We start from the raw sequence: 24109 nt of genomic DNA on the forward strand, positions 1-24109 counted from the left end.
TCACCTGACTTTCTGGTCAGTCAACATACATCAGCTTAAGATATGCATTTGAAAATTCATGCATTCAACTGTTACATAAGGTAAAAGTTACAAAACATGATCCTATTTGGTGACTGTACTGTTTTAAAATCAACTGGAGGTAGCATTTAGTAACGCACAAATTAGACAGAAGACAGTAGAATCTAGCTGTATGAGGGTGTACAGCTGGATAGTTTTGTCATAGGCACAAAAAGCTGTCGTCCTGCACCAAGACATTTTAACAGTCCATTGAACTGTGCACCTACTACTATGGCAAGTTTCTGTGATATTTAATTGCTTATGTGCATAAAAGCATGTAAAATGATTAGAGACATATTTTTTGCGTACATCTAACACAAATGTCAATCTTGTAAAGTATTCTGTGATCATGAGTAACCAAAAATACTTCCAGTTTTTGAACACAAGGTACACCTTCAGCGTTCTTGATGTCATTCTTAGAAGCGACACAGGCTTCAAAATTTACATGCTCAAGGCAAAAAAACTAGCATATAGTGACAATATTCATTCTCAGTTGAAAATAATTTTTTGGCAACCTGAAGAAACTGAGATGACGGTGTCATAATAGGACTGCTCACGCAGAAAGCACTACCAGGCTCATATATATTTACACACAGAAAGAGGACAAGCTTCTCTTGAACGTGTGTGTATTGCAGACCACTCTTACATTGCTAGGAGTTAGATCTCTATTTGAGATCCTTGATTGTCCTCCTATTTTTAACACCAAACTCTGCTCCAAACCAATTGGAAAAGGAGATGTTTCAGTCTTAAGGCTCTCACATGTGCCTACTGTTTGTTTCTTAATGACTTCATGCATACTGCACATTGCAATAATGTTGACTTCAAATTCTGGAAACTTACATACCAAGGATTCAAAATACAGCTTTGAGAAATATCAAATACTAAATCCTTGCTGATTTCTGGACTGGACGTAGGCAAAAGATATGCTACATATACACACTGACACTAAAACAGAGCATGTTAAAGACAATATTTTACTAATGTTAAAAAAAATAAGAAATAATTCTACAAACCCCCACCAGGTTCTTCAGAGTATTCCAAGTTCCCCTTTTCTTTCTTTGCCCATCTTGGTCCCTGAAGAGTAGGTGACTGCGGTCCTTCCTGAGTCTTGGATGGAGACGCTTGAAATTTTAGCTTGTGAGATTTTCTGTCCACACAAGCCTCACTTGCTGTGAACTTGAATACTTTATTTTCTGATTCTGGTGCAAGACTGGATAGATCAGGTTTCTGCAAGAAGCAGTGTTTCACGTGATAGTGCTGATGGGCGCTCTGGAGGTCATCAAAGTTTTTGTTGCACGCGGCACATCTAACCACATACATCTCCTCCTTACGTTTCAGTGGCGTGTGACTGTTGAGATGAACCTTCAAATCGGAGAAGTTCTGCGCAGTTGCAGAACAGATGCAGCATCGAAACCATAAGTTTCCTTTTTGCAGCATGGCTTTCTGACAGTTCACATAATCGTTCCTCTTGTTTATTCTAGAGATGTAAGTTTTCCGGCAGCCACAGCTTAAGCAGTCTGCTTCTTCTGCTGGGAGAAAATCCTCCTCTTTTTTTATTGATAATTCCATCTGCTCAGGCACAAAGGTATAGTCCCTGCTATGAATCTCCTTATAATGGACTAGAAATTCTTCTTCGGTGTCAAAGAAGAGATTACCACAAAGGCCACAGAAGTACTTAGTCTGTATCTCTTGGTTATGGTGCTCCTGGAAGTGTCGCTGTAGCGTTCCCACTTTGCGGAAGTGGTTTCTGCATAAGCCACAGCTATACCTGTGAAAGGCGTGACTCTCCAGGGACATGCAATGCTGTTTAACGCTGTCTTCAGAGTCAAACATCTCCTCACAAACACGGCACTGCCACTTCCCCAGAAGACAGCTTGTGTCAGGGGGTAGTTCCCCAGGACTAGAAAGGCCGTCCTGCCTTTCACCGTCAGGAATGCATGCGGTGTCAGAAGCCGATGGCATGGGTTCATCTTCCAGAGCTTCTTGTTCATAATAGTAGCTATGTCCACCATGACATTCAGTCACATGCCCCATAATATCCTCTTTTCGGAGGCCTACAGAGCATGCTCTACACCAGAGAAAAAAATTATTAAGGTGTGCTCCCCCATGGAATCGACTCATATGCAGGTGGATAATGCTGGCATTTTCAGCGAGCTTTCCACACACAGCACACTTGTAACAGATCCTATTTGCTGATAAAATGTGCTCTTCTACTGAGTCTTCTGTAAAAAATTTTTGAAGGCATTCACAAAACCAGGCTTTTACTTTGCAAGCACTGCTTTGACTTTGGTTTGTTACGTGATCTTCTTTTTCATCTTTTAAATGGCTCTTCTGTTTCGAAGGAGTAGGCTCCATTTCACCGGTAGGCTCATTCGAAGTTAAATGTCTTTTAAGCAGTGGTCTTGAACGATCCATAACATGGCACAAAAAAGACTGCTTTTTATTTCTTCCATTGATATGACAGAACATTAAGATGGACTCTTCCATTGTAGTAAAAACTTTAATGTTATGTTGAGTGGCTTGCCTATGCTGGATGATCTGACTCTGATCAGGAAACAGTTTGTCGCAACTCTCACAGTGACCTTTTGTTTTAAATATCTCTGCAACTTGGGAGATGTTCTTCTTTGCCACTGCCATAGGCCCAGAATTATAACAACGTGTTCTAAAATTGATTTAGATAAGAAAGAAAGAGGTTATATCATAATCTAAAAGAGTTTTAAACTTTCAGGTGTGCTTTAAAATACTGCCCAACACCTACAGCAATTAGTGTGTGGAAATAGTGTCCTCCATATACTTTAACTCATCTACTAACTTGTCAACAAGAATATGCAATGCCTATCTGGTCTCTGCACTTGAAAGAGAATTAGGTGTCAACTTCCAAATCTAGCACTTTGATTGATACTTATGTTGCAGATAGCATTCTGCTATCATGAGGGATAAGGTAGGGGGTAGTTTTAAAATATTTTACTCAGGAAGACAACATTCAGATAGTCCCAGATGCCCTGAAATCCACTAGCACCACTAGGAATACATCTGTTATCAATCCATGGATGTTCACATTATCAAGACAATTACTTCTCTAACCTGAAATGCGCTGTCAGTTCCATATGTGAGCGTAGGATCTGGCGGCAGGACATACACTTCACTTGGAAGGGGACCTCTTTGCACAGAGATATCAGAAGGTTCTTTGCATAGGATGGGAATGGTAGAGGAAGGTCAGCTTTCATTTCATCTATAATATGGAATGGTAAAAAGAGCAAACACATTACAGAGTTCTTTCATGTTCTCAGATCACATAGTCACAACTGTACTCATTTGTCACACAGTTCAGAAAACAAGTTACCAAGTGTCATCTGAGTCACAGTAATTGTGCAATGGAAGCTTCAAGTAAAACTGCACTAATATTTCTAAATTTCTGCAACAATCTCATTTCTTATGTTTGCATCTTGCTTTTTCATATTCAGTCACTGACTCTACTTCCCTTTCCCTCCTTCTATGAGGCCAGGTCACGCTTAGAAAGTTCTTACTGACTTTCTTCTCCATCTCTCACCTCCTGACCACTCTTAGTACATATATTTCCATTTAAAGCCATATTGTGTTTAACAAAGAAAAAAAGGATGCAATTCATTTAACAAGTTCCCACGTACTCTGACCATTTCTCTCTCTCCCATTCTCACTGTTAATTCTCCTAACATGTTTAAGTGGAGGACTTCCTCTAGTTCCAAATACACACTCCAGGTCTAACTCCAGGTACCAGCAGAATAAAATATTTTCCATTGAAGAAAAGAATAAGAAGTGGCTTATAAACTATATATTGCTATTAATGCTTTGCATCTCAGAAGGTAAAGTCTCTATTTCCTGTTTAGTAAGATGCGATCAGCAGGCAGTAATCTGAGGTTATGCCTTTCAACTAACTTCACTGCCAAAACTTACAGGTTATGCTGATAATATTCATCATGAAGATCTAACAATGCAAAGGAAAAAAACCCAAAATTTAGCACCTCATTTTTTTTTCTACAGAGCTAAGTGCTACCCATCTCTAAAAAAGAAAACATTACTTTATGCTTTTAATCTTTTCAAAGCCATGGCCCACTAGTGATCCTTTTTAACACCTATGGCCTGATTTTAAGGGCATCTACAGTCAGCACATTCAGAATGAATAATCTGAGAATAAAAGTACATTAGATTTACAATATATAACTAACTCAGAACCATGCAGCTAATTGTCACTTCCATGAAGATGGTAGTAAGACCTGCAGGAAGACTCCTTCAAAGCCTGTCTGCAGCCACTCTGGGGGAAGGCAGAGTTTGAGGATATAGTTCTGTCTCATCCTTTTGGCCATGTAGGCTTATCTTGTGAGCTACACTATGTGAAATATGGCAGCTTCTTGAAGAAGTCAAATCCCTCTACATCTCATCTGCCTCAGCTGTTCACATAACATGAAATATTTTTATGTCTTGCTTATGTCAAAGCTAAAAAGTCAGTACAGATCATTAATCCTGTTTTCAAGATCATGATTGGACAGTTATCTTCTGTGGAATCTACTAAGCATGGTTCAGGATGTTATTGGCTCACAACATAAGCATCATTTTAGCCTTTAGCAGCAATATGGCCAGTGCAAGGACAAGCAGTACTGTTGCAGCTAAGCAGGCTAAATTCACAATTGTATGGAGAAGAAACTTTCACAGGTCTTTCTCATCAAGACTCCGACTGACTTCAGACAGTACAGTAAGTGGAAGGAACACAACAGCCAGTTTGACTGGAACTGAAAAAGACATTTTGTGTGTTTTGGTCCATGTTTCTGTCAACATGCTAAATGTAAATTCACTTAGGACAGTAGTTGCACTGACTCACTGGAAGATGAGAAGCAGCATAGAGAAAAAAAGGAAAGTCTGCTTCTCATAAGAGCAACTGTGATGAAGGAAGCCTTTCTACAAAAAAATATTAATTTCAAAGTATGTCCTCTTATAGAACTATATTATCTTGAAGACCTTAAAAGAAAGCTAAGAATTCATTAAAAGTATACTTAAAAACCTTTTTTACACAACTTCACATCATAAGGTTCAATTACCAGAAGGAAATGAAAAGCAGTATGGTTAGTAAGCAACATACCACTGAATTTGGAAGCCTGGAAATGGTTCTTTTCTGACATATGCTGCAAGCATTTGTCTCTTTCAGTGAAAAGGAGGAAGCAGCTTGGGCATGCAAAACATGGAACATGCTGTGGGGGGACATCTTTTTTATGTCCATCATTTTCCTTCAGCTGGAAGAGAAAATTACGTAGTTAGTAAAAGTATTAAGTCAGGAAACGAGCCCCAGTCCTCCTCATGTTCTTCCACTTCTCTCATATCTGTGGCAATATTTTCCCTTTTAGGTTTTCGGCTACCACATCTATGTTTTATCTATAGCCTGCTCCTATGCACTTCACCTTGTGAGATGACTGGTCAAACTGCCACTGTAAAACTCAGCTACTCCTCCTTACCACACTGTCAACTTTTCTATTCCCTTCTTGCACCATTGGGAGCAATAACCTTCCCCAGAAACTATGGGCTCCATCAATTCTTAGCTAGCCCCTTTACCCAGGCTTTTAGAAAAAGCTCCTTCTGTCACTAAAGCAGCTATCTTTCCTCACATTGGTTCTTCCCTGATCTTGCCAACCTCCAACATCTCAAAATGCTGCTCCTCAGTGTAGACCAGGTGGCCCAAGACTTTTATGGAAGCCAACTCCTTCCACTGTCTTTGCCTTGTACATCAACTTCACATCTCTGACTTCAGGGCAAAAATCCTTTAATTTTGCTTCTGATATTTTTGCTTACCCCTTTCTTATGCCACTCAGTCTTCACCATATGCTTACACTTTCTTCCACAGCTTTGTTTCCAACTATCTCCCTATCCTTCTATACCAAAACAATCCCATCTTCTTGGCTACTGCAAGACTCACTCCTTTTCCCCAACACCCCTGGACACACCACAGGCACACAACTTGGAAGCAATAGAAAACTAGCATTGACAAACTATGATGCAATCTTTCAAGCTTGTCGGGTATGACTGTGCATCAGGAGTCACTATTGGTAGATAAAAGTGGTCTGATTTTCAGAGTACCTAAAACTTCCCCTGAACTAGTCACAGGAGTACTCCATACCCCAGGGTATCATGCCCAGTACATAAACTGGGGGGAGTTGGCCAAGAGGGGTGAGTTGTTGCTGAGACCTGGGTCAGTGAGTGTTGAGCAACTGCATTGGGCATCACTTGGGCTTTTTTCCTTGGGTTTTCTTTCTCTTTGTTATACTCCCTTTCATTACAACTACTAATACTATTTTTAATTATTGTTATTATATTTTATTTAATTTTAGTTACTAAACTGTTCTTATGCAGTGAGATGCTGTCTGGTGCTTAGTTCTTGGCTGGGGCTAAACCACAACAGTTATGAATAGAAGGGAAAGAGAGAGCATTATAAATAAACAGGAAAAGAATGGAGGTAAGGAGAAACAACAACAAAAGCAAATACTATTAGCTTATACTCAAATGCTACACTACTCTTTTCCCTTCTGTAAGTCAACTTGTGAGTAGCAGCAAATACCTCTATCAGACACACAGGAAACAGAGAAGAAACAGTTACATGTGAATCACCCAAGTCTTTTCTCATTCTGTTTACTCTTTTTCACCCTAACTTCTTGACTCTATCTTCCATCTTTTTGAACAGGCAAAAAAGAGAGAATAGCTTTCAACAGCACCAATAGAAGGACAAGAAATTCAAGACAGAACCACAGTCCTCTCAAAAGCACACTGGAAAGTAACAACCTAATGGTCAGATCTAGTGGGAGTGCTCTAAGAATACACCAGGTGTTTGAAACACAGCAAAATAAGAAAAACTTCTTAAAGATTAAGCTAAGGGAGAGAAAAGAAAGAGGGTTAAAAGGAAAAAAAAATCCCAGTGCATAATTATACATCATGAAAACACACTACTAGGTTCAATCAGACAAGTTCCTTATTCTTATGATCTTGCCTTAGACAAAAGATGATCACTGTACTGCTGAGAGTTTGAAAATCTTCTGCAGCATATCACACAGGCAACAGCCTCATTTGGGGGTCCATGTAATGTGACTGTTGGGTCACAAGGAGAATGATCAAACCTGGAGAGGAAGAAATAATTAACAAACTAGTCCCCTCTAAACAGTCCTCTTTTTTTTTAATGAGAAAAAATGGTCTTTTGAATCTGTTGGACAAAAAACACCCCATCAAATCAACCTAAATGGCAAAATTCCTCACTTCCCCTATCACAAACTACATCAGTTGAAGTACCTCACACAGAGGTGATTCTCCCTGCAGCTTACCCATTATGATAACCACTTTACATAGAAATCATACTGGTTTTAGGAGCAAGAGAACTAACAAAGCCCTGATTTCCCACAAACATCTTAAAAACGCATTCATTTTTACACCCCTGCGCTGGTTCTGGCTGGGCTAGAGTTAATCTTCTTGATAGCAGCATGTACAGTGCTGTGCTTATGACTTAAAAACAGCCTTGATAGCACAGGGATACTGTAGCTATTGCGGAACAGTGCTTACACAGCAAGGCCTTCTGTTTTTCAGACAGCCCTGACAGTGAGAAGCTTGAGGAGGGGATACAGCTGGGATAGCTGACCCCAGCTGCCTAAAGGGATAACCCATACCTATGACTTGATACTCAGAAATAAAAGCTGGGAAAGAAGGAGGACATCTAGGTGGACCTGCTTCTGCAGGGGGGTTGGACTAGAATATCTCTAAAGGTCCCTTCCAATCCCTACCATTCTATGATTCTATGATCTGGAGTGATGGCATTTGTCTTCCCAAGCAAGTACTACTAACATGTGATAAAGCCCTGCTCACTGATGAAAATTCCTTGTTTTGCTTTGTTGGCATGCACTGCTTTTGCTTTCTTTATTAAACTGGTTTTATCTCAACTTGGAATTTTCTCACTTGGACCCACCTGATTCTCTCCCCTATCCCACTGAGGTGAGGGAGTGAGCAGCTGTGTGGGGCTGAGTTGCCTACTAGCAGTTACCATCCCCTCAGCTTCCCTCCTTACCATCTTCCCCAAGGCAGCATATGATGGAATCGTCTTCAGACACAGTGAATGTTGACTAGCAATGATCAGCTATGAGCAGATGTCTGGCCTATAGCTCTTGCTCTTCCTTCCCTTCTTCAAGGGCATATTTTTATACCATCATCAAGTTACATACATTAGTCTTGCTCTTTTTCAGGTTTGGATGAAGAAGAAACAGAACTGGAGAACAGAAATCTTGTTTCTCAAAGTAATCCAGATATTAAGAAATGCTCCACAAAAAAAAAAAAGAAACCAGGAAGTTCACTGAATCATCTATATAAAATCCATAACATATCAACTTGCTCTCCAAGTAGATTTTTGTCACTATAGGCAGTTTAAAGTAGCCTTGATGCCGATGGCCTAAGTTTGAGCACATATTTCATTACTATTTCTTGCCCTAAACTCTTGCAGTATGTTCTTACCTTTGAAGGTGACCTAGGAGAAGAGGTCCGTTATCAAACTCTCTGTTGCAATGCATCACAGGACAAGCTATGGGATGGCTGCTGACTTTCGTCTGACCTGACCTCTTACAAATAGCCCTTTTTCCACTGTTAACGGTACCTGGTTTGGGACCTGTGTTATAAAACAAAGCACTTAAATCTCTATAATTCAGGCTCTGGTTAAGAAAATTATCAAAAGTAACACACAAGCCCTAAAGCTTTTTAAAATCAAGTTATGTCAATTCTTAAAGGCCAGCTAACAATGCAGTGGAATTCAATCCTACTACACAAAGTCTGCTCTTCAATCCCCAGTGAGATTATTTTTCAACTTCTTTTACATCCTTCCTCCAGGTCCTCCAGACAGTGTTTTAAAAACCAATTCAGCATCCCAAAATTGTACTTACTTATCTGGACAATTCCTGAGCAACAGTTCAACAGTAATATTTTTCCTTTTAGCAACTGTGCTTATGTCCTGGTTTAGCAAGAAGCAGTTTCTGCTTGGTAACAGGGGGAGCGGGTTGCAGTGAAGACCCGGTAAACAGTTTGTGGACTCTCCCCCGGGCTCCTGGGTTCACACCCACCTCCGGCCCGGCTGGGCCAATCTGGCGCCTCTGCCAGCACTATTTGGGGAGGGGAATGTCAAGTGCTGGCAGGAGGTGTAAGAGTGATACAAGATGGAGACACCACAGGAAGCCTACATCTAAAGGAGGAGGAAGGAAAGAGAAGCAATAGACCAGACGCCTCTGCAAGCCGTGGCAAAAATGCAGGCTGTACCCCTGCAACCTATGGAGACCCATGGCAGGACTGAGAGTTACCAGCAGCTCTGAGTGAGCCTGGACAGGAGAGGGATTGCATGGGGAGACAGCCATGGCACAGGCCATGCTGGAGAGCCTGCGGGCCGCAGAGCAGCCCCACACAAGAGGCAAAGAGGAGCTGCAGCCTTTGGGATAAATGCACATCGGAGCAGCCCATGCAGGGCTGCTGTGGGTGTGAGTTACCCCACGGACTTGCAGGGAGGACGGCTGCGGAGCCCACCTGCCCTGAGGAGGGACAAACGGCAGAAGCGATCGGGGAACAGACTAACTGAAACCCCCACTGCCTGCCCCCACCCCTCCGCGAGCTGTTTAAGGGGGGGAGGAGGTAAAAACCCCGGGATCAGGGCTCTGAGCCCGGGAAGAGGGGAGGTGTGGCAATAAGGTGTTCTTAAAAAGGCTGGTCAGACTCTTTGTTGTATTACTCTGTGTTGTTTTATTTTGGTTATGTTTGGGGTTTTATGGTTATGTTTTAGTTGATGTTGCATTAAATTATTTTCTGTTTTCTTCCCCAAACCGAGTGGCCTGGTCTGTTTTGTCCTGAACCTTAAGCGGCAATTAAGCCCTCCCTGCCCTTTGGCAGTTCTCAGCCTCTTCAGTACTTGAGGCTAATCGTGGTCTTTGTTCCCTGATGGGCCTAAACCATGACAACTTATAAAAGTGGTTAACAATGCCTTAGTGGTTTTCAGACTTTGTATATGAAATTTTCTAAGCAACAAAATATTAGAAGAATAGCTTTTATGGAAGTAAGTGTTTAAGTACTTTCAAATGCCACACTCTAGCAAAGTTAATATTTTAAGATTTGATCATGCATAAGAGAGAGCTCACAGCCAGTATTGCTCAATACAATTAACACATGTTCTATTCCACAATGCAGGATTTCACTGAAATTTACTTTCCTGTTCTTACCTGGCATTTTTAACCACTGGTCCACGCATAATCTTGCAGCTTCTGTGTCACTGTGTGCCCGAATATATTCTAGTTCTTGTAACACGTGAGCACGTTGGGAACCAACTTTCTCCTGAGGGGAAAACATATCGGGCAAGACAGTGATCAAATTTTTAAAATAAATAAATTCAAGATTAAGTATGTATCAACCAAAACTTCCACGTGGATCTCTAAAACCTAAGGTAAAAAAGGTGCAAAAGTCTAAGAGGAAAAAATGGAAATCTTACAACTGGATTGACTTATGTAACACAGAACAGCAACAAAAAAAACAAATTAAAAAAATAATAATTTCTGTGCCCTAAGTAAATGCTACAGATTTGGTCAATTAATTGACTTCTATGGCCACTACTGACATTTCAGAAGACTAAGATTATAGAAGGAACCAAGTAATAATTATTTTTTCCTTAAAAGCAATACAAAATGGTTATTTTTAGCACTCTAAGTGGAGGAGACAGGAGAGGGATGCAGGCCTCTGCACTTCAAGGCTACCTTGGATTACACCTAACATCCTTTTACTCTCTGATGTTAGAGCTGCATAGTCTATAGTATTATAAGCCGTAACTTCAGTACAGTTATGTGACTTTAAAATCCATTAACAATATTCAGAAAATGAGGCTGGAAAGTCACATGTTCCACAAATACTGGATTTGCATTAGTCCCTGTTGAATTTCACAAGGTTCTTGTCAGCCCATTTCTTCAAGTTGCCCAGGTCCCACTGGCAGCAGCCCTATCCTTAAGCCTATTGACTACACATCCCTGTCAGTAATGAAAATTAAAAACCCATGCCTTTCAAATGGCTGTAAAAATAGGATTCAACTTCAAAATTATGCTTTACACATAGAAAAAAATTATCACATTATAAAATATTACCTTATACAGGTATTTCGTGACAACCAGCTTCCAAAAATATCTCAGACAAAAGCAGGGAGATAACTATTTTGCTGTACAGCAGTTTGTAATAACTTATTTTTTAATTACTTCACCAGAATGACTGATGCTAAGGCCTTTCTGCTATACATACAAACAAAAGAACAAGTTTTCTGCCCTTGACAATAAGACTAGCAAATTGATCAGTTAAGAGCCATTGAAGAGACAAGGTCCTTACTGTGTTTCAAATGATGCCCCAGAAGCAAAAATCTCTAGTTACTAGTTGCAGGTCTGCCTCAGCAATTTTTTACTTAGTGGTGAAAAACACACTCCTGACTACAAGGCCTGTATTATGCCAGTCTACTGAAACAAAATACATCCAGTACCTTAAAGGCTTTGTTTTTCTCTTCTTTTTGCTGTTTCTCTACTTCAACGTGGTGTGCCAGACGCTCCAAGGTTGATGCAACTCGTTCTTTCTGATAGTCGATGTGATCTTTCCGCTTGGTATTTCTCTACAATGGAGAAGTTAAACTTTTATTTGGTAGTTATTAACTAACAGGCACTAATACAGTGAAAAGTGATGCCCAAGCATCAGGACATCATTCAGTACAAACACTCTGATCCTCAGTTCCATGCTCTACCTCGCCAGCTTTCACTTACTATTTACCAGCATCCGTAACTTCTGTTAAAAATTAAACAAGACAATCCCCATTCCCCTACATGTTCAAGGCAATTCAGTGTCAACATTAGTCTCACCACAGCACTAGAAAGAACATGGATGATTGTCATGGGTGTCCTAGAAGTCCTAACAAATGAAAAGTTAAATAAATTCTCTTTAAGTAGGCAAATAAAATTACTGAAAAAATTCAAAGCAAACATGTAGTCCATCTGAAAAACTGAGAACTGATATCATTCTTGCTCTAAGACAACACTGCCCAGTATCTCCAGAAAGGCAGATCATTAGCTTTTTTAGCATAAGGGGTAGGCCATACACTGTAGTTTGTTCTTGCTAGACATCCAACTGTAGCAATCATTACTGTGGATTGAATCTGTATTTACAGAAAACCCACCTTTCCTTAAGAATCAGGTGTATAACATACATGTTCTACTGCAACACTGGAAAACAGAAGTTAAGAAAACAACTGTCAAAAACGACTCTAGTAGAGTCATTTCCAGTCACTATCCCTCTCAGATGCATCACCAGGTAAGCACAAAAAGCTTGGGGGATAAAAGAATTGACTAGCCTGCTTCTGACTCATACCTTCTTAGGAGGGATTATGAAGAATTAGGCTGAGTTAAGACCAGTTTGTCACCACATTAAAGTCTTCCAACCTATCTCAGCATCATAGAATCATTACGGTTGGAAATGACCTTTAAAGATCATTGAACCCAACTGCTCCTAAAAAGTTATTTTAGAATAAACGCCTGGGAGTAGACCAGATACATTTGCAAGCTAGAGGCTGAATGCGCTGTCTTCTGAGATTACTTGTAAGTTACACTTCTCTTCAACATGCTTGCTAAAAATCACTGAAAGCCAAATAAAAGTTCCAAGTCCATTTCAAGAAGGCAAAAAATGGCCCTGAAAACAAAGTGTTGGCATTCTCACTTTCATTCAACAGTAGGTAAAAACTAAAAGACTTAATGGTGGCTTATTTATTTATTACTTGCTAAATATACCTCTAGCAAGTGTTCTGTGAGGAAAGATGGGGAAAAATGCATGACACTAATTACTTTATTCAGTCAGAAAGTTCCAAGATACATTAGAACATACTCACATGAATGTAAGAACTGCTGTTTGGTTCTTCATCCTCACTACTGATAAGATCAATGCATTCAAGTACAGGTCTTAAAGGTCCTTCCTAAAAAAAGTGTTAAAAATACACATGCATTAAACTCTCTTCCTCAGAGATAAAACACTGCATGTGTTACAGCACATTCTCTGTATTAGCAATACCTGAAGCTGAACTTCACCAAGGTTTCAAGAAGTTGCAGCAATGAAATTTCATTCATGGCAATTTTCCATTTAGACTAATCCACAAAATTAGCAAAACATGTATTCACATGAATTAACAATCTTTGCTTGCTTAATAACCTTTTAATCTTCACCTTCAGAACTAACTTGGATCTATATTTTTAAAGATACTAAACTCACCTCATTAATTCAATGATAACAGGGCAGCAGGCAGTTACCAAGAGAGGAACAGTCTTACATTTCACTTAGCTTTTTTGGTTGTTTGGTTGTTTTTAAAAGATACAAATTAAATTCCAACTCCAAAACTGTGGTGGGTTGACCCTGGCTGGACTTCAGATGCCAATCAAGCACCACTCTATCACTTCCCTTCTCAGCAGGACGGGGAAAAAAATAAGAAAAAAAACTCCAACCTCGTAGGTCAAGATATAGGTAGGTAGCTTAATAAAGCAAGAGCAAAGGCCATACCAAAATGAAATCAGAGAATAAGTATTTTCTTTCCCTTTATTTCCTGTTAGCAGGCAACATCCAGTCACTTGCCTAGAAGCCAGGCTTCAGTGTGCAGTGTTTGCTCCAGAATACAAACACCATAATAACATCTGTGTATCCAATCCCCTCTCTCCTTTTTTGGGTATTTTATTGCTGAGCAAAGATGATATGGTATGGTCAGCTTTTATGGAATATAGTCGCCTCATAAAAGCCTGCCCACCCCCAGCCTGCTGGTGAGGGCAGAGTATTGGAGAGACAGCCCTGATGCTCTGTAAGCACTGCTCAGCAGTAGCCAACACTGCTGTGTTATCAACACATTTCTAGCTACCAATAAAACCCACAGCACTATGAGGGCTGCTATGGGGAAAGTTAACTCCATCTCAGCCAGAATCAATACAAAGAGAAATAAAACTCCTTAGGCATTTCAAACATTAAGAAAGTGGGACACAGTTTCATACACATTTCATTTAAAGCTTGAAGGCTTCTCCTTTCTGAGCAGATAGCAGGTTATAAGTGTCTTCTCTGTACTCAAATCACAATGAGGGGGAGGTCATTCTATATGAAAACACATTTCACCTATTTGCATCACATACTCGAAAGTACAAGGATGTGGGAAACCAAGATGCAGGACTCAGTACAGTGTGAGAAAGAAGTGCACTGGCACATGAATATGGCATGCACATGTAGCTGGTTGGAGGAGCCTCCACCTGAGAGTCAAGAAGCAAACAAGTTATTGGCACAGCTGCCCTGAAGGCCACTGAACAAAGCCAATTCTGGTTAGAAGGAACTAAAGGGGGTGTAAGTAAAGGGGATGCTTGTACAACAAACAATTCTGATTCTGCTTGCACCACAACCAGGGTCTGTGCCTTCACTTGCTGCACAAGGACACAAGTCCTACCAGTCTATTTAGCATTTCATTTAGCTCCAAAGATGTGCAGCCAGGAAGCCTTGGTCAGGACTCCATGCAGCTATAGGGCGGACAAATGACCCTAGCTATCAACAAGTACTTAGGTCTTCTCTATTCTTTCTAGTTTGGCAGTCACAACGCTCTTTCTGCATAGTTCCAGTCTTTTGTCTCTCTCCCTGTAAAATAATTACAAAAGTATTGACTGGGTTTTGTCTCTTCCTTAGGAAGTCTTAAAGCTCTAATCCTGTTCTTTATCTTCCATAATCACATCAATGGTTTATGCATTGGTTTCATTTTGTGTGAATGAGGTCCCCTGCTTTCTTGATCCAAGTGTCTTCATAAATGTGACCTCAATGAGCTGAGTAGGTGGTATGAACACCAGGTGATTCAGATGCCTTCATATGCCTCCTTTTTTTCATTCTGTGTATATTCCTATTCACTCTCCCTTCATACCAGTATTGACAAGCTTCTGGTAGATAGCAGAGTGTTGACACAAACAAAAAAAAGCAAATGAAGAAAAAAAAGACCAACAAACTAAACCAAAAACAAAGGTAATGAGGGGTTTTTTTTGAAGAAGAAGATGATGTCTGGACCTCCACCCATACTCAGTGTGACATGAGTCTTCAGTTTTTAAAGGCAAAAAAATAAGCACTGTGTCCACATGATCTGATATCATGCAAAAAAATATCATATGCTACAACACTATCACATGTCAACTCAATAATCAGCATAATGAACATGAACATGATGAGTAAGTCTACATACACCAAACAAAAATATTCCTAGTGACTCTAACTCAAATCCATAGTCACATGTGAAAACCTCTTCAGTGTGAAGCAAAGTTAACCAAAACCTTTATATGTGTCAAAGTTTCCCATCTAAATTCTGAAAGTTATAACCCAACCTCAAAGCAAATAAACAAAAAGCACAGATAGTTTAAGTTTTGGGGTGAAGTGGGAGTTGTTGTTGATTTTGGTGGGTTTTTGGTTTTCTTTTTTTTTAATTCTGTACATGTAATGTGATCTACATCATGTGACAGAGTTCTTGACTCATCTACAGTATTGGCCATTCGTTTGGCAATACAGCTGGCAGATACCACAGAGCTGTTACATACTCCAAAGGTATTCTTTATTTGTTAGAAAGGTAAGTTTTCCAGACAAAAGGACTTACATTAGTGAGCAGACAGACTTCTTGAAGAGATGCAGTAATATATCCACCATCTCTGCCACATATTTGTCAGTGTCCTCAAGATCTTAATCAATCAATAAGGACAGGGTAAGAAAATGTACTGCCTCTCAAGAAGCAGGAGAGAGAACAGAAGCATGCAATTCTCACTTCATCTCATTCTTTAACCTTTGAAGGCTGCAAAGCTGTTCAGCTGGCCAGCTATAAACAGTCCTCATGGTCTCACTGCGGATGAACTCTTGGACACGGTCCAAAAACTTATAGGAATCAGGCTGGCCAAAGAACTTCTTACAAGTAAATAAAGAGAACATGGTTTTATAAATTATTTTTTTTAGAAAATACATGCTTTGGTAGAAACTGATCTCTATAAACTTAAAGAAATTAATCTTTATTGAACAGGAGTTAGCAAGTAACAGTTCAAAGACACTCAGATCATCTGACTGTCCAATCAGTTCAATCATATGGTTTGAAAGGTTCAACTCCTTACATCAAAAGCTTACATAAAAATTCACTTTTACATGTGACACAATCTGTACTTCTTATGCTTCAAATCTTTGCTCCAGTAGACTTCCAGCTTTGAGGCTGCTGAGTAACTGACTAACACTGTGAACTAATTACAAAGTTCTAATTTCTCTACCTAGCAAATACAAAAATCCTAGTCCTTGGCTGACTTGAGATGGGAACAAAACCAAAAGTCCTGCTTCAGAGATGCTTTGTAATGCCTCTCCAATTTTGTTGTGTTCAATCTGTGATGCAACTGAAAACTAGAGACAAATACTTGAATTTGTATGTCTAACATCTCAGGAGGAAAGGAAACAAAGCATTGAAAGGTTAACTACCATATTTCAGCAAACCACTTGATTCTGTTATATCCAAGGCCAAGTACTCTTCAGGTATAATACTTATTGGAAAACAACAATTACAAGGAAAAAAAAAAAACTTCACCTGTTCCTTCTGCCCTCTGCAGGAACTTTAAGAACTGCAATTGTTTTTTAATTAATCAATTTTTCTAGTATCATCAGTTCCCAAAATAGGCCTGAATCCCAATTCAGGTTTGAAACACGAACAAATATTCATTTGCAAGACTTTAAGTGGCTGCTCCATCTCTTCCAGGACAGAAAGGGGCTGTATCTTTGGTTATATATCTTTGAGTTCAGACTTCTGAAATAAAAATTAGCAACGGGGAAGAAAATTTGGCATAAAAATAACACTGCATGAGAAAATAAAAAGAGTAATTGAAAAATACAAAGAACCCTCCTTTTCCAGTAGAGTTTTACTTTGGACACAATCTTCCAATGAAATTAACAAACGTTTACAGAAAATAAACACAAATACCCTCTTCAACAGTGTTTGCCCTTGTAACCAAACAGAAGAGTCAGGAGGTAAACACTTTATAAAACTGTATTGTTTTGAAGTCCCGCATAGAGCCCTTGCCTAGGAACGCCACCAACTTTATCAGGGATAACTTCTATTTTCTAAAAGAGCAGCAGAGACATGAGCCTCATCTTTAAAGAAATCAGGAAAAAATATGAATGAGTCTATACCATTAAAAAAAAAAAATCCCAAACCACTTTAGGAATCTCATGCCCTCAGTGCAGACTACAGCAACTTAAGCAATCCATCTGTTGAAGTGCTACAAACCCCATTAAACCTCTGAATCTCTTCTCTTTCTCCAGGAAAGAGAATGGAGGTCAGACTATCCTATCCTAAGAAATAAAGCCTCATATTGTTGATGAAATAATATTTTTCTGCTGGTATGAAAAACTTAGAATTTCATGACTTTAAGTAGACAAAAGATGTTGTAATGGGGGATTAAAAGGTGGTAAGTTATGGAAGAACAGTTGCAAGTTTTCTGAATGAGGGTGGATCTGACTCTAGAAGCTCAGAAACTTTGGCAGCAGTAGAGATAGCTTTTGCCCCATCAAATGAGGACTTTTTGTCATAGTCCTATGTAGTCCTACCATCAGAATTTTCAAACACGCTAAGATGAAAGATTGAAACAGAAAAAAACCCACAAACTCAAAAAAACCCACACCGAAACCACACCTGACTTTCAAGGAGAAGGAAAAGAGAGATCACAAGGTCTACAACTATTTGTTTTCTATCAAAATGAGCAAAGGTTAAGATACCCAAGAGGCTTCTCCAATTTAATTTACTTGGTGCACTGGGTCCTCAGGACATGCAGCAAATAGTACTTAGATGATCAAGTAGCATTCATGCACAATGTTTATGGAGCCTATAAATTTCTAGTCATACACATTATTATATGGAAACAATAACCTAAGACTAGTCAAATAGTTTAGAAATGCTTTTGGAAAGTCCAAGATTAATTCCATGCTGAGGTCCTAACAGGAGATCCTAGGACACACTGCTGACATTAAGTGATGGTCAGTCACACATCTTTCCCCGTGTATCCATCGATGACAACAGTAAGCTCCTCACTCCAAGACACCAACCCTGCACAAACCAACCTAAAAGCACAGTCATCTTCCTATATATAGCAGCCTCTCTCTAAAACCATCATCTCTGGGACCACAAGGGCTCCATATTATCCACAGGTGACACCAAGGGGAAAAAACCAAAGGTATCAGTAGCATAGACTTCAGTAAGCCTCTTTTCCTTCCATTATTGCTCTTGATCTTTCAGCAGCTCTTCAATCATTACACAAAGCTATTTTTTACCCAGTGTTTCAAGAAAACGCAGCTTATTACAATCACACTATCTGTGAGTGCTTGTGTGTGTACATAATGAACTTAGTACTCAATTTTGACCAAGTCAACTAACATCCCACTGTCACAGGTTTGGGTGCATTTATGTTTATTTGAATTAATTTCTGTTTTCTTCGCTGAGTAGTCTTGCCTGTTTTGCCTGAGACCAAAAGTGACAATTGTGCCTTCCCTGTCCTCAGGGCATTTCCAGGTACCCACTTCTGGCTGTGGCCCATTGTTCCCAGATGGGCCTAAACCCTCATGCTTGAGTACCTAAATACCCCTGCACAAAGAGCCTGTAAACTGAACTTAAGCTTTAATCAAACACCATACCAAACCGAGGAGAAAAAACAATCTAGTTATTGTTCAGCATAAGACAAATCCATAGAAAAGCTGTCATTATTAGTCCTGGCATCAATTAACTAGTTAATCTTATTCACTTGACTAGGGAAAAATCATCTTTCTGTTACGGCATGTAACCTTGCCACCCAGCAGCACTTCACTGATGAAGTAAATACAGGACATGGGCAGCATGAAAAAACATTCTGCTTTTCTTGGATATTCAGGGGTCTTAAAGCTGCATTCACATAAGTCACATGTCAGTATTAGACTACGTATTGTACTAACCAAACTATTGAACTATTATCCAGCGCTTCTTAATTTGAGTAGACCATTTAAGGCCTCTAACTCATTATTTCCTTTTAGTTCTAAGCTAAGTAACAGTGCCTTTGACATTCTTTGGCAGAGCAAGCAGTACTTTATTCCATTAACTTTGGTGGGCCTATTCATGAAGCAAAATGCTCTGCTAAGTGATAGCCAGAAAATTTATCGACAGTGTCTTTTCCCACACCCTCACTGATCCCCATAGTTACCTGCTGGGACACTCAAAATTGACATTCTCACTCCGGAATCAACTGAGATCATCTTACACCATTCCAAAGAAAGGAAACTTGAACCTTTAAGACAAAGGTTATCTGCCACAAAGATGCACAAATTAAACTACATTTAAATATAAAATTAATGCAGTCTATCGAAATACAATCAAAATCAACAACATTGTACACAAAGACTCCCTCCTATGTTGGTGGACAGTATATTTACTGCAACAAGCAGCATCCTTTCGATGCAAGGTCTACTTACTCCAACGAACTCAATCTCATCTTCACTTTCAGAAGTTGGTGATTTACTCATGTGACTGCTGGTAGAGCTATGGGACTCCATTACCTAAAGGGAACCCAACAAAAACATGCTTCATCCTTTTGTTTTGTGGGTTAGAAGCACACAGCATTTCCTGGTTTATGGCTACTTTGGCATTACAACCTATTTGCAAGCCTCTCTACAGCATAAGCTGACATCAGTAACACCAGAATAAGTGATGACAATCCGAAAGACTCGAATCACACTACTATGTTTTTCCAAACACATAAGACGTGACTTAAGCTACAGAACATCCCAATACCTCTATTCCTCCAGCAGCTACAGCGTACCGCTGGCGTTCAACACCGCGCCTCAGCGCGAAAGCCGCGGCCCGCAGCTCGAGCCTAATAGCACTGCGCCGCTGCAGCACAAGGCACGGCTTAGTAACGAAAGCAGGCCGAGACCAGGCGGAATTAGCAGCTACAGGGCTTTCTGATGCTCTTGGCCACTTCAAGGCTACAATATGGCCGGAAGGCTGAGCTGCTCGCTTCAAAACAAGCGCCGCCTGCCAAACGGAAGCTCTCTCTGAGCGGCGCGGAGCCGCGGCCCCCGGGCAGCGCGGCCCCAGCGGGCTGCTTTGCTGACTCACGTCTCTTTACCTGCACGGGCACTCGCACCCATAGACCCACCGCCGCAGCTCGGGGTGGGCGGCAGATGAAGGAGCGGGGCTCCGCCGAGCGCCCCCGCCTCGCCCTGCCGCCCCGCGGCGGTTCCGTTGCCAACCAACGGCCCCGCGCCCCCCGCAACGCTACGGCCTCCCTCACCAGCGACAGCACCCGAGGGCACACCAACACCTTAACTCAGCCCGCCTCCGCTTCCTCTTCAACCCGGGGACGCAGGGAGGGGAGAGGGAGGACGAGAGGGCGGCACGGCTTGCCGGGATTTGTAGTTGCCGCCTGTTTCAGCTCGCTCACTTTCCTCTTCTCCTATGGCAGGTGCCGGCGCTACCGGGACTACGCCATGGTGCAGCTTCCCCGCGGCTGTTCTTGCGGACGCTTTCCTGTAATACTTTTCCGCATCCCCTCTTCTGCCTTCAGTTGTTTTGCAGTGCGTTCCTCCTCAAAAGAGGAAAAGCCGCACGCCGCTTCCGTGGGGGGAGGAAGAGGAGGAGGATGGCAACCATTGGGGCTGGCAGTGGCAGCGGTGGTGGGGGGGGAAGGCGGGAAAAGGGCCGCTCCGTGAGGCAGGCGCCGCGGGGTGCCCGGTGAGGCTGCCGGCCGGGCGCTGCCCTCCCGTCGCCGCCACTTCTCAGGCTGGGGTTTTCCATCTGCCTCGCTGTCAGCTTATCCAGACCAGGCACCGACAGCTTGGCTGTCAGGTATTAGGGGAGACGATGCCAAGGGGCATTAGTGAAGTCCAGGTATACGATGTCAGTTGCATCATCCACCAGGCCAATCACTTTATCATAGAAGGTTATCATGTTGGTCATCCATAATTTCCTCTTGATAACAGCACACTGATCCCTCCCGATGATTTTCTTGACAGTGAAATACCTGGAAATGGTTTCCAGGATTAGTTGTGCTGCCACATCCCAGGGACCAGAGTGAGGCTGAGCAGCCTGTCATTTCCTGGGTCCTTCCTACCTGTCTTGAAGGGTGATGTTTGCTTTCCTGCAGTCCTTAGGCATCTCTTCTGGTTGCTACGATCCAAAGATTATTGAGAATGGTCTCACAGTGACATCTACCTGCTCCCTCTACTCATGGATGCATCATGTCAAGGCCTATGCCCAGTTTGCTTAAGTAGCCCCTGACCTGATGCTATTCAACCAAAGGTACATCTTCCTCACTCTACCCTTTTCCCTAGTCTCTGAGACCCAGGATTTCTCATTCAAGAGGCCAAAGTTCACTCTCCCAAACTCCAGGGTTGTGAGCTTGCTTTTTACATGCCTCTATCCCCTCAGGATCCTGAGCTCCATCATCTCATTATCACTGCACCCAAGGCTGTCTTTGAGCTTCACACTGCCAATGAATCTAGGAAAGCACTGCTTTTCACTGTTCCTCATTGGCTCTTTTATGACTATGAAGAGGAAGTTATTACCAAACATTAGGAACCTCCTGGATTGCTTATTCCCTGGTATGTTGTCCCTCCAGCAAATATCTGGGGGGTTGAAATCCACCATGAGGACTAGGGCTTTTTGAATGTGAGGCTGCTTTTACCCGTCTAATGCATCCACTTGCTCTTCCTGCTCAGACAGCCTATAGCAGATACCCACTATAATGTCATCTTTACCTGTCCTGTCTTTAATCCTTCCCCATAAACTCTCATTTGGTTCCTCACCTATCCCCAGGCAGAGCTTCACACACTCCAACTACTCTTTTACATAAAAGGAACTCCATGTTTTCCTAGCCTATCCTTCCTAAAGAGCTGGTTTCCCTTCACTGTAACGCTTCAGATCCAGGTGCCATCCCACCATGTCTCTGAGATCCCAACAAGATCACAGCCCTGCAACTGCACCTAGACTAGTTCCTCATGGTTTTTCCCCATGCTGCATGCGTTAGTATACAGGCTCTTCAGAGAGGCATACTAGCATGTCAACTCCCTAGAAAGGGACTGGAGCATTTCTCCTATTGTGGTGCCTGGTAGGCATTTCCTTGCTTACATGCAAGTGCTGAAAATGACTCCGTTTAAAGCCCCACCTTGCTGATTTTGTGTTCCAGTCCTGTCACATATCCCATCCCCTTTACTTTTCAACCATGTCCATCATTCCCTCACAGAGCTGCTGATTACTCACTCCCTTCATTCTTAGTCTAAAGCCCTCCTTATGTGGTCAGCCATTCTACTGGCAAAACCAGCTTTGTCCTGCTTAGTGAGATGGAGCTCATGTCTCTAAAGCAGATGGTGGTGCCCAAGCAGGGTCCCATGGTCATACTCAAAACTTTGTCACCAATAGCAGTTTTGCAACCAGTTATTGACTTGTCCTATTGGTGCCCTTCTCATTTCCTCCACTGGCAGGATTGAGGGTACATCACTTGGGGCTGCCATGCCTATGATTCTTGCTATTTATCTGCCTCTGTTCTCCTGATTCATCATATAGTTTCTTTGAGCCACCCAAAGTGGCTGAACAGTGTAAATGTCACCTTTGAGTTTTGTGTTTATATAAAAGAGTTGCTTGCATACAAACAAAACATTTCACTGCTGTGCGTTTATCAAATTCTGTATACACAGGACAGAACAAATTCAGGGTTGCATGTTAAATTCTGGTGTTATGAGAGTCTTGTGAGTAAACAACTATTAGAAGCAACTTATCACATGGTATTTAATGTCAGGATTAGTTTAGTAGACTTATTACTAACAGTAATTCTGTGTTTACAAGAAAAATGTTTGTTTTAAGCCTTCTTCCATAAATGAATGAAAATATAACTTTATGATAGAACATAAGACATACTGAGATGCTGAAAGGAAAAAAAAATCACACATTTTATCCATGTATTTCCTGGATTTGGTGTGTAAACTCGTCATTATCTCCTTCTGTGAGATATGATTCTCAGGTTTTTGTTTTCTACTGTTTGTCTGCTAATTAAAAGAGACGAGTTATCAAATTTGTAATCACTATTGTTGGAATGTATAAACAACACTGATATGAGAAGTTTAATTTCATTATTAAAATGATGGAAACCTGACTAGGACTTTAAAGGATTTAAAGTCATTATCGCTGCCTAAACTTTCCTATTTTGCATTTCTAACTAAAATTTGCTAATAGAACATTGACAGCGGCCATTCTGTTTGTAGCTTACATTTGCACTTCATTACCTTTGATTCTGGAGAATACATAATATGAGGTGCAACAGTAACAAATTGATGGAACATTTTTTTTTTTCCAAACACTCATTTGAATATGAACATTTTTTTACTCTTGCAATGACCCAGCCAAACATCCTTCTCATATTTAAACAATGCAGTTAAGGAAAAAAAAGTAGCAAGGGAACTGCCATGCAACCATGTCAGCATTTACAATATGCTAACACAACTCTGAACTCCAACATTTGAGTGTTTCAGCTAATTCCTGGGAAAGCACAGGCTTCCCAGGTTATATCAGCTTGGGAGAGTTCTTATGCGTTTCCCAGAGAAAAGATGTAGGCTGATGGACTTCTTGTCTGGAGAGCCACCACATTCCCTTTCAAACTCAGAAAGGGAGTAGGCAAATTTTTTTAAACACAGGCAGTAGATTGTTGAAGGCAGGCCCTTCGCCCTACCACAAAAGTCCTCCTTTACTCTTTGTGGTGAGCTGCCAGCCCTACTGGTTTTCCTTTTTTCAACTGTCCTGGTTTAGTCTGGGACATAACCAGTTTTCTTGCTGGTACAGGGTCATGTTTTGGATTTATGCTGAGAATGTTGATAACACTGGGATGTTTTGGTTACTGCTGAGCAGTGCTTGTACAGCATCAAGGCCTTTTCTGTTTCTTACCATGCTCTGCCAGTGAGTAGGCTGGAGTGGCACAAGAAG

At 41.1% G+C, this 24109-nt stretch overlaps 1 protein-coding gene across 5 annotated transcripts in view; it reads right to left on the reverse strand.

Annotated features, from left to right (window-relative positions):
• LOC104551079 (E3 SUMO-protein ligase ZNF451) overlaps positions 1-24109 on the reverse strand; it is a 50024-nt gene that overhangs the window by 23311 nt on the left and 2604 nt on the right. The window contains exons 1-10 of one of the 5 annotated variants that reach the window (XM_061990500.1): positions 20458-20710; positions 19609-19692; positions 12986-13069; positions 11597-11722; positions 10305-10416; positions 8566-8716; positions 7064-7190; positions 5171-5321; positions 3142-3289; positions 1071-2719 (exon numbers count right to left, since the gene is read on the reverse strand). In XM_061990500.1, the coding sequence (XP_061846484.1) occupies positions 1071-2719; positions 3142-3289; positions 5171-5321; positions 7064-7190; positions 8566-8716; positions 10305-10416; positions 11597-11722; positions 12986-13069; positions 19609-19689 (2629 nt within the window). In that variant the 5' untranslated portion in view covers positions 19690-19692; positions 20458-20710. Of the gene's footprint in view, positions 1-1070; positions 2720-3141; positions 3290-5170; positions 5322-7063; positions 7191-8565; positions 8717-10304; positions 10417-11596; positions 11723-12985; positions 13070-19608; positions 19693-20264; positions 20394-20429; positions 20711-24109 lie in introns of those variants that run through there. The other 4 variants (XM_061990499.1, XM_061990502.1, XM_061990498.1 and 1 more) reach the window with 4 other exon arrangements.

This window comes from Colius striatus, chromosome 2 (assembly GCF_028858725.1).
Source record: "Colius striatus isolate bColStr4 chromosome 2, bColStr4.1.hap1, whole genome shotgun sequence".
Classification (NCBI taxonomy): domain Eukaryota; kingdom Metazoa; phylum Chordata; class Aves; order Coliiformes; family Coliidae; genus Colius; species Colius striatus.